The sequence below is a fragment of the Pleurodeles waltl genome, chromosome 1_1, assembly GCF_031143425.1.
Source record: "Pleurodeles waltl isolate 20211129_DDA chromosome 1_1, aPleWal1.hap1.20221129, whole genome shotgun sequence".
Taxonomy (NCBI): Eukaryota; Metazoa; Chordata; class Amphibia; order Caudata; family Salamandridae; genus Pleurodeles; species Pleurodeles waltl.
The window spans coordinates 282,876,755-282,895,718 of NC_090436.1; the positions used below are offsets into that span (position 1 = coordinate 282,876,755).

At 44.7% G+C, this 18,964-nt stretch overlaps 1 protein-coding gene across 1 annotated transcript in view; it reads left to right on the top strand.

The window, feature by feature from the left end:
• The window catches only part of ITGA1 (integrin subunit alpha 1), a 795,992-nt gene that overhangs the window by 376,550 nt on the left and 400,478 nt on the right, over window positions 1-18,964 (top strand). The window contains exon 7 of the mRNA XM_069221693.1: window positions 16,840-16,988. Within this exon, the coding sequence (XP_069077794.1) occupies window positions 16,840-16,988 (149 nt within the window). The remainder of the gene's footprint in view (window positions 1-16,839; window positions 16,989-18,964) is intronic.

The following is an 18,964-nucleotide window of genomic DNA, read 5'->3' on the forward strand; positions in this document are numbered from 1 at the left end:
AAATAGCTTTATTTTTCCTCGTTAGTTTCTGTTTTTTTAAGTGTGCTGCACTGTAGAACACACAGTAAAAGAGAAAAATGCCTCTGATAATTGTTTTTGTCCAGGAAGGTGCCCCTTCATACACAAAAACAATCCTGAGTACAATGCAGACATGCTTTCACTCTGGTGCAAGGGTGCCTGCATTGGTGCTAGATATCAGTTTGTGAGCCAGCACAGGCAGAGGGCAGGAATGTGCTATATATTCTTAAATACAGCACATTCCTGCCCTCTCTCTTTCACACAGCACAGCAAGGTGGCTTTTGTGAACTAATGATAAATATGGGCCTGAATTGCAAAAAAATGACTTTCGTTTAACCCTTTTGACATTAAACATTTATGTCCATTTTGACATTGAACATTCATGTCCATTTGGCGGACATTTTGTGACCTATCGTACAACTGTGGAGCACACGAAGACTGTCAACCACCGTTTTGGTGGCGGTAAAATGCATCCATTGGTGAATGGAACCTCAGCTGCTGGATTCTGCAGATTGCCTCCTGAGGTTAACGGGGATGCTCAGTAGCTGGGAACATATTTCACAATAATACAATCCAGAAGCAGGGTCGGACTGGCCTATATGACAATCTGGCAGAGCCAGCAGGGCTGGTCTGACAGGTCACTGTGTGGCCATTTTTTTATGCTGCCTGTGTGCCTGTTTTATGTGTGGTGAGACAGTTTTTACTGTTTATCTCCCAGCTATTGTCACAAATATTGCCTGAAACTAGTACAAATGCATGCCGTACTTTGCAAAACATCTTAATAGCATATCTTAACAAGTTGAAACTGCTATAATTTTTAAATGTGGGCCAATATTTTAGCTATCTTATTCAGTACCTGGTGCCTGGACCAATTTTCTGTCACAGTCCAACCTGGTCTGCGGGGATTACCACTTGAAAGAGTTGACATGTCAAAATGAGACCAAAGTTACAACTGAACCGGTCACAGCTAAAAGCATATGACATCCTGGAAGTGACCTCCCAAATCAACATGCACAGCTGTGTGAGGTGGTGAGTAAGCTTCTAATCACATTCCTACTACTTAGAGTACTGCAGTATGCCTATCTCAAGTTGAAAAATGATGATCATCAACACAACTAATTTTAAGGTAAGTTTTTCTTTTTGTTTTTTATGGTTTATTAGTTCCTTAGAATATATATATTAGTTTTTATATATATATATATATATATATTAGTTGTTCAGGCAATTGTTATTCAGGCGCAATTGTTGTTTAGACAGTAGTTGTTCAGTACTTAGTTGTAAAGACTTTTTAGTTGTTTAGCAGTAGTGGTTTAGGCTATAGTTGTTTAGGACCTAGTTGTTCTGTCATATATTCGCTAAGATTAACAGAGATACAATAGGTGGATGGTGGACAGTACATTAAATCATGCCCTACACCATTCACACAAAACTTCATATTTGAAGCTGAATGCCACAGCACAAACACCCCTTTAGTATGTGAACTTTTTCCTAACACAGTGCAACATACCACACACTACTAATGCAAATAACATCCAAAACTAACAAGAACAATCCTCAAAAAATTATCATGGACTTTCAACAAGCAGCGATTAGTACCATTTGCAAATTTACACTCATACAACTATGCAGGGCTGTTACTATAATTTTAACCTGAGTATACATGGACACATGTAAAAGTCATCCTTTTGGCCCTGATCACCCCCCCAAATTTTGTGACGGATACTAGTGGTTACTGACTCTGACTGCGCCCTGGGCACTACTAATCAGTTCCAGGGCCAGTGCTCGGTGCCGGTACGGTACATGCAAATTAGGCATAATTATAATTTGCCTCTGACAACCTATCTATAAGTCTCTAATATATGGTAGGGGATGTAAGTTTAGGGACCCCAGGGTAGTTAGGGCACCCATGGGTGCACTGCTGTGGGGCCTGGTGTCATATTATAGGTATGCCTGCTTTGCTGGCTGCTCTTGAAGAATAAGTAGCCCCAAATGTGACTTTGGAGTTAAAAGTACTTTCAGAGTCTCAGACAACCTTATTTGTACATGTAAGCCTCTCCTAGGGTCTGCCGATGGTGCCCCAAGGGCTTGGTGTAGTGTAAATATAAGCAGGGACATTATAAAATATGTTTTTAAGCCCTGGTGGGGAAAAACAGCCAAAATTGTTCTTTCCCTTTGTAGTACATGAGCTCAATAGGCTAACATGGGGAGGCTTTATTTAAAAATAATAAAGTCTCATTTCCGCTAGAAAAGAGCTAAATATATCGTGTATGATATCAATTTAAAAGTTAGCGTAAATCCAACAACTTGCCAATGCTGAATTTATTATAACTAGTACAGTAAAAAAGTTTAAGAACTCTTTCTGAAAGTTACCCAAATCATCCCTGTAGAGCCATTTCCTGATCGGTCAGTCTTTGGCACCCTTGAGCCAACCTACCTTAATGAGGTGTGAAGTGGCCTGGGCTGAAACAACGGAAGCATCTGGTGGAAAGAGAACTGCTGCAGCAGATGGCAGAGCAGGGAGGGGAGCAAACTGTTTTTCAAAGGAGGGGGAAAGCCACCTTGGATAGTAACTAGACCTCCCTCATTTCCTGCTTCCGCAGCTAGATGGGAGTCTAGTAAGTAGATAAGGAGAGGGGCTGGAAGGGGTGTATCAAGGAAAACTAGCCACACCGGTGGGTGAGCTCAGCCAGATGTAACCTCCAGGGAGAGATTGTCTCCATCTTTAATTTTTAAAGAATGTTGCTTTCTGAGATAGATTTTTGCCACACTTCACAGGAAGTGGTCACCCCAGAGGATGTCACCCTGCATCCCATTGTTCAGGGTTGACCTCCCTGCTTACCAACCCAGGAGCATGGATAAATATGGTGGAGCTGCCCAGCAATAAATACTGGAGAAGTAGTACTGGCCCTGCCAAACCCCTAATCTGCACCTGAAAAACTGCTCCACAAAGACTGCACCAGATGCACACCCTGGACTTCACCATGAAAAAGACTTTGCCTTGCTTCTACAGCACCAGGAGTGGACTTCCTGTAAACAACATGTACAAAGGAGCTGACCAGATTGTCCTGTATCACGTCCTACAAGAAGATGCCAGCTGACCAGAGTCCTGTGGCCAGTTGAGGATTCTGACCAGGTGCAATCTGGGAACTGTAATCCCAACTTCCTAGAGGTAACTCAGAGCTTCTGGAACCTTGAATCAAGTTTGTGGACACTTCAAGGACTCAAGAAAGACTTCTGGAAGAAAATCCCAAAGTTTGGGGCAACTTTGTGAAAAAGTTCCATATGGTGACCGACCCGTCGATGAGTGCCAAGCAGGCAATGTAGAACCGCGACCCGGCCTGAATTTCAGGTTCGTACCACTGAAACTCCAAAGCTTTTCCCCGTCAACAAGTCTTTCCAGAGTTGATGGGACCTCATGCTGAGCCAAGCTGACAATGTTACACCGTGAGCCGGTGTTGGATTTTTATTGTGTGTTGTGTTTTTATTTACTGTTTGGTTGCTATTAAATGCTTTACACACCTGTCTCCTAAGTAAAGCCTAACTGCTTGTGGGCCAAGTTACCAAGGGTTGAGCAAGGGTTAATTTACTGAGACCTTTACTGGACCTAATGTGAGACTGAGTCCTAATATTAAAATGTAAGTACCTACCTGCCCTTGCTAATAATCCACGTTCCAACAACACACCTCCAAAAATCTACAATAATTGTTGATGATTCAACAAGCATTCAGTTTGTCTGCAAAACAAAACACATATTTCACAGTTTCAGTTACCGGTGGCAACTCAAGCATAACAGAGCATGATGGAATGTATATGGCAGTGCTGTAGCACAGCAGGCCACAACAAACAACACAGTGGAAGTGTTTTCACAATTCCTTCCAAGGAACACTAGGTCAAAGCCACTCTGCACTCAAACTACACATTCAATTCCAAAAAATATAAGAAAAAGATCAATTCTACCAGCAACTGAAGATAGAACAATCTGTATCCCACCTAAAACCTAAAATATTAAAAGAAACCAAAAAATGTATAGGTATTTTCTAACAACAGAGGCCTACCATACCTATAATCCAAAGCATAAACAATACTCTAAAATATCAAAATATACAGAGTAAATATAATATAATCCTCTGAAGAACAAAAACATACCAGATTAATTTGATTACAAACATCCATTTAATAATATCTGTGATCATATACAGACAGATGGATGGATGGATGGTTGGACGGATGGATAGATAGATAGATAGATAGATAGATAGATAGATAGATAGATAGATAGATAGATAGATAGATAGATTATTATTATTAACAAAATCCACTCAGACAGAAAAGTACAAATTACCAAAATAAATATTGATAAATAAATTGATATACAGTGAATCACTCAAATTACACCTCTTAAAAACACAACATCTAAAACCTGAAAAATAATGTAGTCAAATTTACTTAGGGAAAACTGAAAAATAAGGGACATTTAAAATAATATTGGGTAACATATAACCAGTGTTAAAAAAAGATAAAATCTAGAATCCCCAAAACCCCATAAACATAACAAGTCAAATAAATGCATGCATAAAATACAAATTAATACAGCATAGGGACTACCACACTACAGAACCATAACAACAACAACTACTACTTAGCACTTTACCACTATAATAACAAAACCCTAACCTATGCTAAATACACTACCCCTAAAGGCATCCGACCAACTAGATAATCCCCCTAAACTATCTGAAAATTACCTTTACCTGATCTGTATGTAGAGTAGCAACAGAGAAGTCCAATGACCTGGTAACTGGAATGAACCAAAATGAGTTTGATGGAATACAAATAGAGTTGGTTGTAAAAATGTACACAAAACATCATAAATTGAAAAAAATGGAAAATAAATAAAAAGGTGTTATCATTATTTTTGTATTTAAAAAGAAATGTTATAAAAATGTCATGCAATTTGAAAAAGTTACAAAAGTGGAAAAGGTAAAACATACATAGAAAATTATATTTATTAGTTTATAACAAACACATATATATAGAAACTGACTATTTGTACAAATGGTATAAAAATGTTTTTTGAAAAATACATTTTATTTTTTGTAAAAAAGTATTGTATAAAATATTACAAAAAATGTACAATAGGTACAAAATGTAAAACATGCTAGTAAAAAGGGGTTCTTTAAAAAGTAAAAATATGAACATGTAATAAAAAGTAAAAATAAATATAAACTGTTTAGTTATAACCATAAATGTTATTTTTTCAGAAAAATATATAATAACAATAATAGCAATAACAGCATGGAAAAAGTATAAAAACTGTATTAGTGTCCATGGAAAAGTTATGTATCCTATCAAAATAAAAGTCACATTAAAAAATCTGTGTGTCACATTTTTTTTTAAATGAAAAATTCTTTACTGTAATCAACATTGAGGAATGTTTTACGCTTTAAGGACGATACATTTACTGTTCGCGCTCCAATCTAAAATACATTGTGGAAGGAGCTGGATATTGAGAGGGGTTACATTGACTATTCCTATTCTAATCCAGCTATACTGGGGAGAGTTTTGAACTTTAATAGGGATAGATTTACTATTCCCACTCCAGTCTAAGTTATATTGGTATAAGCTCTAGACATTGAAGGGGTTACATTTGCCACTCCCCCTCCAATCTAAGCTACAATGGAGAAAGCGGTGGACTTTTGTGGGGGTATATTTACTTTTCACACTCCAATACAATCTACATTGGGGAAAGCATTGAGCATTGAAGGTGTTAGATTTACTATTCCAACTCCAATCAAAACAACAGTGGGAAACGTGTTGGATGTTAAGGCGATTAGATTTACAGTCCCCCCTCCAAACTACAGTGCTTTGGGAAAATTGCAACCGTTGGGTTTTCTATTAAGTTTTCTATCCCAATCTAAGCGATATTAGGGAAAGTGTTGAACATAGGGGGTTTTATAATTATTATTCCTATTCTGGTATAAGGAACACTGGGAAAGGAGTTTGGAGATTGAAGGGGCTAGTTCTACTATTCTCATTGCAAGGCCTACCTTTCTCTTAGAATAACATTGGAGTTAACATATTACGGCCCATATTTATACTTTTTGACGCAAAACTGCGCTAACGCAGTTTTGCGTCAAAAAAATTAGCGCCGGCTAACGCCATTCTGAAGCGCCATGCGGGCGCCGTATTTATTGAATGACGTTAGCCGGCGTTAGCCGGCGGCGCCGTTTGGTGTGCGTTAAAAAAAATGACGTACACCAGGCAGCGCCGGCGTAGGGGGATATGGGGCTTGGGCGTCAAGAAATGGGGCAAGTCAGGTTGAGGCAATTTTTTCGCCTTAACCCGATTTGCGCCATTTTTTTTCACTCCCAACCCCCATAGAAATGACTCCTGTCTTAGCAAAGACAGGAGTCATGCCCCCTTGCCCAATGGCCATGCCCAGGGGACTTCTGTCCCCTGGGCATGGTCATTGGGCATAGTGGCATGTAGGGGAGCACAAATCAGGCCCCCCTATGCCACAAAAAAAAAAGAAAAAAAAAACTTACCTGAACTTACCTTAATGTCCCTGGGATGGGTCCCTCCAGCCTTGGGTGTCCTCCTGGGGTGGGCAAGGGTGACAGGGGGTGTCCCTGGGGGCATGAGAGGGCACCTCTGGGCTCCTTCAGAGCCCACAGGTCCCTTAACGCCTGCCTTTTGCAGGCGCTAAAAAACGGCGCAAAAGCGGCTGTACGTAATTTTTTTTGACCCGCCCACTCCCGGGCGTGAATTTTGCCCGGGAGTATAAATCCGACGCACATGCCTCGGAGTCGATTTTTTTGACGGGAACGCCTACCTTGCATATAATTAACGCAAAGTAGGTGTCCACGCTAAAAAATGACGCTAACTCCATGGACTTTGGCGCTAGACGCGTCTAACGCCAAAGTATAAATATGGAGTTAGTTTTGCGTCGAAATTGCGTCAACAAAAACGACGCAATTCCGGCGCAAACAGAGTATAAATATGCCCCTACATTTTATAACTGTAATTTCCAAATGGGAGCAAGTACCCAGGTCATATTTGGTGTCTCTGTAATTATAATGACAAATCTTAGCTTATGGTGAAGTTGGATTTTAACTTATAATTTTAAAAATGCCACTTTTAGAAAGTTGGTATTTTCTTGTCTTAGCCATTTGGGGCCTGCAGTTTGTCTCTGGGTCACATGACTGGGTGCAGTTGACATTTGGGCTTTCTGTATTCGTCCTAGAAAACCACACACAATGGGGAGGTTAGATGTGACTTTATGGGCCATCACTGGCAGTATGGTATGGGGGAGCTGGACCCAACCCCACTTACACTGGAATGGACAAAGGGCAGCGAACCCTCTCTGGTTAGGAGCCAGTGCCAGGAAGGCAGGGCATCTGTGCACTTCAAAGGTATGCCTATAGAAGTTTTTACCCACTTCAAAGGTGCAGCTGCGTATAAATACCGGCCCTCAGACACCAACTCTTTAGTACACTATTGAATCTGTGGATACCCTGCCAGGAAGAAGGACTGCTGTGCTGTTGACAGGAATGCCACTCAACTGGACCGCTGCTGTGAAGGACTGTTGCCCTGCTGTGCTGACTTGCTGCCTGCTGCCCTCTTGCTTGGGTGAGAAGGACTCGACCTGCATCTCCTGAACCTGGAGCCCAGAGAGACCTGCAAGGGCCTTCTGATCTGAAGCCTCAGGCACATGCTTCCAAGAAACATGCATCTGTACCTACACTCTGCAATCTGTGAGTCTACCATGCCAAGTGGTGCTGCCCAGTGCTTAATTTGTAAATAAAATGATGCCGGTGCCCAAAGCCCTCCTCTTAAACACACGGCTGCTGCAATTAAATGTGTGAACACAGAATACTGAGGCGGCGGTATCCTGAAGCCATCTCAGGCCTCTTCAATCCATATAAAGCCACTCCCTGCCCCTTCAGCTCACTCTTGCAGCTTTCTGCTTTCTCCCTTTGTGACGCTTTTTTGTTTTTCCCTTCCTCCGTCTTTCCCATATGTGTCCTTTGCTTGCAGTAAATGCTTGAGGCAGAAGAATAAGCCCCGGCCCTCAAAAATAGGTACCGGTGCTCAGCACCGGAAACAATAAGCACAAATTAAGCACTGGTGCCGCCCCAGTCCTGGACCTTTGGAAGGGGGCTTAAGGTGCTCTGCCAGCCTTTGTGGATCCACCAGAACTGACACATCTCCTCTGCTGCGTGGCGCAACCCCGAGCAGAACCATTGCATCGCACTGCTTCATGGATTGGACCCATCGCAAAGACCCACTTTGAATGGCAGACCATCAGAATCGCCGCTGTGCAAAACATCCTCGGTGCAGGCCCTTGCATCTCTCGTCGAGGGCAGCCTTGACGATGATGCTGGACTCCACATTGTAGCCTTGAAGCTCCTTTGAACTGATGCATTGCCCGACTGTGGGCCACATCCTCAACATCGAACCTCGCATCACATGCCCCATCGACGGGATCCTCAATGATGATGCAGGCCCTCGCATCGCAGCCGTGCTGCAACTCAGAACTGACATGTCGTTTTGGATGCATGACGCATCTTTGATGTAGATCCTCTCAATGCTCTGCAAACCAGGATTTAAGGTACGTTTTTGAGCAAACCTAACTGGATCCCTGTATCCGTCCGACGCTGCATTGCAGTTGGCCTGAACTTGTAACTTTGTCCCAGTCCAGCGTGAACAGATACACAGAATTGACATGTTGGGCTGCTTACTGAAATTTACTCTCAAACCTTTAGAACTGAATAGCTCCAGTTATACTATTTGGATTTTTGTTGTTTTGATCTTGTTATATTTATTAAAGAATGTTGTATTCTACTAACTTGATGTGTGATCCTTTTTGTGTGGTGTTTTTACTTTATTACTGCTTGAAGTGTTGCACAAATACTTTACAAATTGCCTCTAAGTTAAACCTGACTGCTCTGTGCCAAACTACCAGAGGGTTGAGCACAGGTTAATTTAAGGTTGGCAGGTGCCTCACTCTCACAAGGATTGTGGTTGCTCCTTTACCAGGGCACACACCCAAGTAAACCAACAACTCAATTTCTCACACCCATTGTTAGACTTTTCATCCTTGGCGTGGTCTCCCTTAACTTTTTGCCTCTGTTACCCAGGTTGTTGATGTGTGCTGGACTCTGAGTTTGCTGTTTTTGTTACTCTGGACACTTTACCATTGCTAAAGTGCAAGTGCTCCTTTACAAAATATGTATGTGATTGGTTTATCCATGATTGGCATATCTGATTTACTAGTAAGTCCCTAGTAAAGTGCACTAGAGGTGCCAGGGCCTGTAAATCAAATGCTATTAGTGGGCCTGTAGCACTGGTTGTGCCACCCACATAAGTAGCTCTGTAATCATGACTCAGACCTGCCATTGCAGTGTCTGTGTGTGCAGTTTTACCTGTAAATTCGACTTGGCAAGTGTACCCACTTGCCAGGGCTAAATCTTCCCTTTTATTACATGTAAGGCACCCCTAAGGTAGGCCCTAGGTAGCCCCGAGGGCAGGGTGCAGTGTATGGTTAAGGAAGGACATATAGTAATGTGTTTTATAAGTCCTGACAGTAAAATATTGCTAAATTCGTTTTTCACTGTTGCAAGGCCTGTCCCTCTCATAGGTTAACATGGGGGCTACCTTTAAATCTGATTAACGTGTAGATTCCCTTTGGGAGCGGATGGACATGTGGAGTTTGGGGTCTCTGAGCTCACAATTTAAAAAGTACATCTTTTAGTAAAGTTGATTTTAAGATTGTGCGCTTGAAAATTCCACTTTTAGAAAGTGAGCATTTTCTTGCTTATGCCATTTCTGTGACTCTGCCTTGTTGTGGATTCCCTGTCTGGGTCAGTTTGACAGTTGGGCTGGTTGCACCTCACACTAGACAGTGACACAAAGGGAGCTGGGGTGTAGCCCGCATATCCTGATGATCCATCTGTGCTAAGGGGGAGGAGTGGTCACTCACACCTGAAAGGGCTGTGCCTGCCCTCACACTATGCAGTCTCCAACCCCCTGGTGAGTGTCAGGGGCCTGGCCTGGGCAAGCCAGGATTTCACATTCCAAAGAGACTTTACTTTGAAGTAGGCCTACTTCAAAGGAGAAACTGGGTATAAGAAGGGCACCCAAAACCACAGACTTTAGAACACTTCTGGAAACAAGAGGAACCTCTGCCTGGAGAAGAGCTGAAGAGCTGAGGAGAAATGCTGCCCTGCCTGTGACTGTGCTTTGTGGAGCTATCCTGCAGTTGCTGCTTCTGCCGGAGTAAGAGGGCAAAGACTGGACTTTGTGTGCCTTCCATCTTGTGAAGAAATCTCCAAGGGCTTTATTTACAACTTGCCTCCTGTTGTTAGAAGTCTCAGGGACAGCAAAGACTTCTCTCTGCCAGCACCTGGAGTCTATGGAGAGACTCCTGCTCTAACAAGTTGTGCCCTATACAGTCCCTGGGCCCTTGAAAGGAAAGCTGGTGGAAATCCAAGGAAATCGACTTCAGATGACTTCGGACCGACGCCGCTGCTGAATCCAGTGACGCTGCCTGCACCTGACGCTGTGACCTTCGCTGGAACGCAACGATCTTCGCAGGCCCGACGCCGCTGCAGCCCCGCTGAAGTCCGTGACTCTGTGGAAGTCGCCGCACCACGTCGTGACCGACGCCGCTCGAAGTGCGCGGATTCAACGCTTCGCACCAACACTGCGATCCCCGACTTCATGCATAGACTTGTTTTCACTCTTCACCAAAGGTACTGTTCTTTGGGGTCTGTGTGACTCCGTGTCCGGCGCCGCTGGTGTCGGCTTGTTTGGAACGACTCCGTCACAACGCCGTGTTAACACCTCATCGAATCATTTTTGTTTCTAAGTGCTATTTTTGAGTTTAATCTTAAAGAATTCATAACTTGACTTGTGTATGTCGGATTTTTGTTGTTTTGGTCTTGTTTTGATAAATATTTCCTATTTTTCTAAACCTGTGTTGTGTCATTTTGTAGTGTTTTCATTAAGTTACTGTGTGTGTTGGTACAAATACTTTACACCTAGCACTCTGAAGTTAAGCCTACTGCTCTGCCAAGCTACCAAGGGGGTAAGCAAGGGTTAGATGAGGGTGATTCTCTTACCCTGACTAGAGTGGGGTCCTTGCTTGAACAGGGGGTAACCTGATTGTCAACCAAAGACCCCATTTCTAGCACCCATCTAATGATTGGGGGGCATTTTGCTGATGATTCATGCAATGCAGGGCAGAAAGCAAAGTTTCTGAGCTGTGTTGCGTGAAATAGAGAAAGCAGAAATGCACCATATGTACTAAGATTTGGAACACTTTGGCTCCTTCCTTGCACTGGAGCTCTTCAGGCTGTTTAACATCAGTGCAGGGGCCTTGCTGCAAGGGTGCCTATGTTACAAGCAGGATTATTTTTATGCAGGAATGGGTACCTCAACAATCCCTAAAGAATCAGTCAAAAAAGAGGTAACAAGGAGAAATAAAGATATTTCTAAATACGCCTGGGACTTGGCAAAGTGCACCATTTTGGTGCAATCCCAGGTTTACTGACTTTAGTAAATCTGACATTGTGCCAAAATCCATGGGTGAATTCATGGGAATGCCGAGGCTACACCTATGAATCTCTTCCCTGACGCAAAGTAGAACAAGGCACCGTTATGCACTGCTTTGCATTACTTCATATTTACTCAACCACGCAAGGTGGCTTTGCATGGTTTAGTAAATCCCAGATAAGCACTTGCATTACTAGCTTGTCACTACTTGTGTCATGCGAGGACAATCAAAGTCTTTACTAAATCTGGGCCAGGGTTTTTATATGGACCATTAATGAAGAAACTGTCTATGGATCAAAATTGTAAATCAAGGTGGTTAACTTACTTACACTCCCAGAGTATAATAGTTATCCAACATAGCAAGTGCCATGCTAAGTATGGTGTACGTTAATCTAATCGTAGTTTATTTGGGGGATTATTCACATCAAAGGAATAACTATAGACGAGAAAACGTAAGTAATTCGTTTTCCTCGTCCTCTGGGACTAAGGGGGTGATTCTAACCCTGGCGGTCGGTGTTAAAGCGGCGGCCAACCCGCCAACAGGCTGGCGGTCAAAAAAATGGAATTCTGACCCTGGCGGGAACCGCCAACACAGACAGCCACTTTAACACTCCGACCGCCACGGCGGTACAAACAAACAGCGCGGCGGTCACCGCCAACAGGCAGGCGGCAGACAATGTACCGCCCACACTATCACAACTCACCAATCCCCTTTTCCGGGGCGGGAGCACCGCCGATAAAAACACGGCGGAAACAGACTACGAACGGGAAAACGCACACCACTACGCACTCCAGGAGGAAGGAGGACAGCATGGAACCCGAATTAAACATCCTACCTGCTCTCGTCTACCTTCTCATCTACCACGAGTACGAAGTCCGGCGCAGACGACAACGGTGAGTACTGCACCTACGACACACGGGAGGGGGAGGACGAAAGGTTACGGCCACACACATATGCGACCCCCCCACCCCCAACTATGTACACACCAATGCAGAGCAACAAGTCACAGTGACACCACCCAAACACCCCTGAAAAATGCTATGACATAATCAAATTTGGAATAAACATTTATGTACAAAAAAGCTCCTGAAAATTATCGTACAACCATGAAAGATATTTACAAGAAAACAAATGATATACACATCAGTGTATAACTGAAGTAACAAGTCCTGCACATCCTACGAATTCATCATGTCCGTGGGCCAAAGTTTTGAGAAACAAGGGCAAAGCCCACACAGGAGACCTGAGTCCTTTGGAGAGAACACTGCAGGGGCATCAGATGTAAAAACTACAGGCACCTCAGGGGGAAGGGAAGGGGGGGGCACCACAGCCACATGAGTCCACGACGCCAGATCCACGAGGAGCCACCATGCCCACTGTACCATCCTGGGGAGTGCAAAGCCACAGTCTCTCAATGTCTCTACAGTGGGTGGGCTGCCCACTGTACCATCCTGGGGAGTGCCAAGCCACAGTCTCTCAATGTCTCTACAGTGGGTGGGCTGCCCACTGTACCATCCTGGGGAGTGCCAAGCCACAGTCTCTCAATGTCTCTACAGTGGGTGGACTTCCCACTGTACCATCCTGGGGAGTGCCAAGCCACAGTCTCTCAATGTCTCTACAGTGGGTGGGCTGCCCACTGTACCATCCTGGGGAGTGCAAAGCCACAGTCTCTCAATGTCTCTACAGTGGGTGGGCTGCCCACTGTACCATCCTGGGGAGTGCAAAGCCACAGTCCATCAGGTGGATGACAGTCTCCACTGGTCAAGGAGGAGGCATGGTGGGCACAGTGAACCATAAACAGTGCTTGAGACGGCGGTGCCCAGCGGAGCGGTGCTTGAGAAGAAGGGCCCAGCGGAGCGGTGCTTGAGATGGCGGTGCCCAGCGGAGCGGTGCTTGAGAAGAAGGGCCCAGCGGAGCGGTGCTTGAGATGGCGGTGCCCAGCGGAGCGGTGCTTGAGAAGAAGGGCCCAGCGGAGCGGTGCTTGAGAAGAAGGGCCCAGCGGAGCGGTGCTTGAGACGGCGGTGCCCAGCGGAGCGGTGCTTGAGATGAAGGGCCCAGCGGAGCGGTGCTTGAGACGGCGGTGCCCAGCGGAGCGGTGCTTGAGATGAAGGGCCCAGCGGAGCGGTGCTTGAGACGGCGGTGCCCAGCGGAGCGGTGCTTGAGAAGAAGGGCCCAGCGGAGCGGTGCTTGAGATGGCGGTGCCCAGCGGAGCGGTGCTTGAGAAGAAGGGCCCAGCGGAGCGGTGCTTGAGAAGAAGGGCCCAGCGGAGCGGTGCTTGAGACGGCGGTGCCCAGCGGAGCGGTGCTTGAGATGAAGGGCCCAGCGGAGCGGTGCTTGAGACGGCGGTGCCCAGCGGAGCGGTGCTTGAGATGAAGGGCCCAGCGGAGCGGTGCTTGAGACGGCGGTGCCCAGCGGAGCGGTGCTTGAGATGAAGGGCCCAGCGGAGCGGTGCTTGAGATGGCGGTGCCCAGCGGAGCGGTGCTTGAGAAGAAGGGCCCAGCGGAGCGGTGCTTGAGATGGCGGTGCCCAGCGGAGCGGTGCTTGAGACGGCGGTGCCCAGCGGAGCGGTGCTTGAGAAGAAGGGCCCAGCGGAGCGGTGCTTGAGACGGCAGTGCCCAGCGGAGCGGTGCTTGAGATGAAGGGCCCAGCGGAGCGGTGCTTGAGATGGCGGGGCCCTCTTCAGCTGTGCCTATCTTCACGGCGGGGCCCTGTTCAGCGGTGCTCTTCTGCACCGTGGGCCCTGTTCAGCGGTGCTCTTCTGCACGCCGGGCCCTGTTCAGCGGTGCTCTTCTGCACGGCGGGCCCTGTTCAGCGGTGCTCTTCTGCACGGCGGGCCCTGTTCAGCGGTGCTCTTCTGCACGGCGGGCCCTGTTCAGCGGTGCTCTTCTGCACCGCAGGCCCTCTTCAGCGGTGCCTATCTTCACGGCGGGGCCCTCTTCAGCGGTGCTCTACTGCACGGCGGGCCCTGTTCAGCGGTGCTCTTCTGCACGGCGGGCCCTGTTCAGCGGTGCCCTTCTGCAACCTTCCCACGAGGACGCCGGCTCAGAATTGAGCCGGCGTAGTGGGAAGGTGCGACTGGTGCAGTGGCACCCGTCGCGTATTTCAGTGTCTGCATAGCAGACACTGAAATACTTTGTGGGGCCCTCTTACGGGGGCCCATGCAGTGCCCATGCCATTGGCATGGGCACTGCAGGGGCACTGCAGGGGCCCCGCGGCACCCCCTACCGCCATCCTGTTCCTGGCGGGAGTCCCGCCAGGAAAAGGATGGCGGTAGGGGGTGTCAGAATCCCCATGGCGGCGGAGCGCGCTCCGCCGCCATGGAGGATTCTGCAGGGCAGCGGGAAACCGGCGGGAGACCGCTGGTTTCCCACATCTGACCGCGGCCAAACCGCCGCTGTCAGAATGCCCTGCGGGGCACCGCCGGTCTGTCGGCGGTGCTCCCGCCGACCCTGGCCCCGGCGGTCTCAGACCGCCGGAGTCAGAATGACCCCCATAATCTGCAAATCAGATTTTCAAATTATGATCTTATATTTTATTTTGTGTTCATCTAATTGACATGTACGTGCGCACAAGTGTTTTGTCAATTAGACCCTTAGAACCACAGTGCCTGAACGTGCTGAAAGTATTGATAAGCTGAGTGGGTATACAATACTTTGTAGGGGAACTAATACTGTAAAGACATCTTGAAACTCTGAAACATGAGTTCATTGTTAGAGCCTACTGCTCCACTGCCGTGTAACAAGTGGGAGGTGGAGGGTTGATGTGCAAGGGGAAGTGTGAGTCCCTTCGCTTTTCCTAAAAGTTTTGTCCGTGCCTACTCCACATATGATCTACCAATTTTCAGATACGAAAATAGTCGATTTATCACAAATAATATGAAGAGAGTCAAGAAAAACTTTAATTGGAAGTGATGGGGGGATTGTATTTGTTAATACCATATGACTAGGAACATATTGATAAGTATTTGTAGAACAATTCTCATATAGTTTAGCACCTCTAAGTTGCATATAAAAGACTCGGATACAGGTGCTGCTAAAAGAGTGTAAAGCATAAATATAACTGGGAATACAGAGGAAAAGGGGAGACATGTTAAGGAGAAATAAGAAATTATAAGAAATCTTTTATTCTAATTTTTAGTTCCTAGATAGAGGAAATTGTTGAAATACGTGGAAGCACAACCACTTGCACATATGACTTGCACTGTGTGGCAACTCACTAAAATGCGAATTTGCATTTGCAAACTATTTTACTCACCCGTGATATTGCACTATTATGAGGCAATTTTTTATGAGAAAATCTGCTTCTAAAAGGGGTGTTTAAGGTGGAAATACCATGGAAAGCTTATGAGTTTGTTTATACTCAGAAACTTTTTCTCTCACTATTTATTGCCTCACTGGAACCGATCTCTGATTCACTCCTGTCAAGGAGAGAAAATCTGTATAAATGGGGTAAATGGTAGTATAATAAAATCTCAGTTGGTGGGAGTAGGTGTAAAGGACTTTCTGCCCAGGAAAAATGTTTCTCTGAAAAGAAAAGTAAATATAGTTAGCAAGCACAAAATACCATTTGGAAAGAAACTTACCAGTATGTACAGGTACACTAGTGTAATTGCTTACCTCATAAGTATCCTCCTGAGGGTGTGCTTGTCAGGGCTTTCCAGTGGCAGCCCTGGAATTCTTTAAGATGTAGGTATCATCTATTTTGCTAGATTTACTGGTATTTTGTGACTCACGGCATCATACCTCGATACACAATCTGGCTCACAAGCCTGTCAATGCCCTATTTATTTCTGTTTATTCAAGTAAAATGCAACTTCAGACCAGAGAAACCAGATTAAAGTAAATGAATGTTAAGTGGGCACACTTGCTATTGAGAGAAAAAGAATGCTGGCAGCGGTCCACCTTTCTTGATATTCCTTTTTACTGTGACGTTGTTTTTTTGTCAGATTCTATTTCCCCCTTAACTTTGTCCTGTACTATTTGTCGCTCCTACCCACATACTGCGCCACAATATTTTTCTATACATTTGTGACTAGGCAAAATGTTTTGCATTATCTTCATTGTTCCTACTTTTTTACTTACTTCTTTTGTATACCTTTCTATAACTTTCTGCAGCTTTGAAACACACTATGGAACCCTTCAGTGTATTAAATATGGCTAATCGCTCACCTCACTCAATCCTTTGTTAAATTGTTGGTTAAATGTGACCATTGTTTTACTGAATAATGCTTATTACAGGTATTCTTCTTTCACTTGATTTTAAAGGTTGGAATTGTCCAGTATGGTGAAAATGTGACCAATGAATTTAACCTGAATAAGTATAGTTCTACCGAGGAAGTACTGGATGCTGCTGTTAAAATACGACAACGAGGTGGACTTAAGACAATGACAGCGCTTGGCATAAAAACAGCAAGGTATGTGCAGGGATTGGATAGCAAGGGCAACTAGACTGAAGAAAGCATTGACACATTTAAGAATGCTGTGAGATTTCATCACAGAGAGCATAACTTGTTTTTTCATTTCAGTCTTACTCTAGATATGGCTTTGCCTGCATCTTAACTAACTTATTTTATGCCCGTAGTTTAGATTCATATATTTGGTATGGCACTTAGAAAATTGATAGATGTCGGAGCACTGTAATTTCATTTAGGCCATATGAGCACTGATTACCAACTTGGTCAAAAAGGAAAAGAACCAGTAACTGTCTCTATCAGGGTAATGATATGCTACTAATCAAAACTCTCCATTATTTTATTGTTACAAACATATTCTGAAGTCAATACAAACGTACTATTAACTGCTGATAAAATATACGCTGCTGAAAAAACTGCAAACAAAAAACATGTCTACGACTTCCCTCTCTATTGAATGCACTGTTGACAGTCAGTGGGCAAATATTGTAATCTCAAATGCCTTTGAAACAGCTGTGCTTGAGTCTGAAGTAGACTGCGTCTCTCGCTCTGCTTCAGTGTTCTCACCATCATTGGATGACTCAATGGGTCCACTCATTCTTATTTGATTTGTGGGACTGGAAATGCAGCAAACATGGCAATTGTGGAGCTGATTCTCAATGCTGACATTGGGCATCACCTCAGCATCGGTCCTTCTTATGGACAGCTACATGGTCAGTGTACTGTGATGATGCTTGTTGTAGAGGGAGTTTTGGAGTTGTTTGCATACCTGTCTACTCCCTCTTGCCGCCCACTGCAGCCTTTAGGAGATTAATAACGTGCAGTGGTCTAGTGTGCTAAAGCCACCTCCCATCCCCCCTTTCTCTAGCTCAAGCCGGATAGGTGGATTTTTAGTTGCAGTTGTTGCAATGTGAAAGACAGCTGAACTGTAGTCAAGCAACTGTACCAGATTACGACTGTGTGAAACTCACATAATTTGCTTTCATGTAATACCACTAGTGTTAAAGAAAGATCAGGGTTAGTGCAAAACATAGGTCAGCAGTTATAAATAGAGGGCGTTTGTACCTGGAACTTCTAAACAAGGTGGTGGGCAAAGAAGAGGACACCAAGGGGAGCTACAGGCTGCTTTATTGGGTATTTTGAAATAATTGCCTTGTCCTTCCCCACTTGACTCTTTTCATGTGAATCCCAGCTCCTATACCCAGCCTAATAAGCACAAGACTGAAGATGATCATGAGCCTTCAGTCATCCCGGCCTAAGCATCATGTTTGATACTAGCAAAAGCTGTTAATTTGGATGTTTCCAAGTGTCCCAGTATTGCTGGAAATAGTGAACCGGTGTCTGACACAATGGATAAAGTAGTAACAGAGCTTTTGCCACAACCTGGTGTAAGGATCATCAAGAAAGAGACAGTTTCTTTGTTTCTACCTTGTCAACCCTCTATACTAATGTAATGTTTGAAAATATACTGAAGGAAGTTAAGTTGATTACAAATATCCAAGCAAGACCAGGCTCCCAAAAATGGAGATGTTAGGTAATAAGGTGGATGTAACTGATGAGAGAGTGACATTCTTCATATTCGTTCATCACAAAATGTAGTCTCTAGTTAATACCATTGGCATAGATTTGAAGGAGACAAAACCTAAGAATCAAACTCAAATAAAAACTTTAACCCAGAAGTGTGAGGACCTGGGCAATAGATTCTGACACTTCAATTTACAGCTGGTCAGATGTCCAGGATATTTAGAAGAATAAGCCAAAGAGGTGGCTCCCTTGGATAATATGCTTCTAAGAAGAATTTACTAGGACAGATTCAAGAGTTTCTCTGCATTTACTGATCTTTCCATTGCTAGAGTATATTGTGCACCATGTACCTCTCTAAAATGGTGTCCAAACCACAGACAATTATAATCTTTTTCAGAACTCTCCTACCAAGCATAACATCTTTGTTTTATCTTGAGAGAAACACCATATTACAA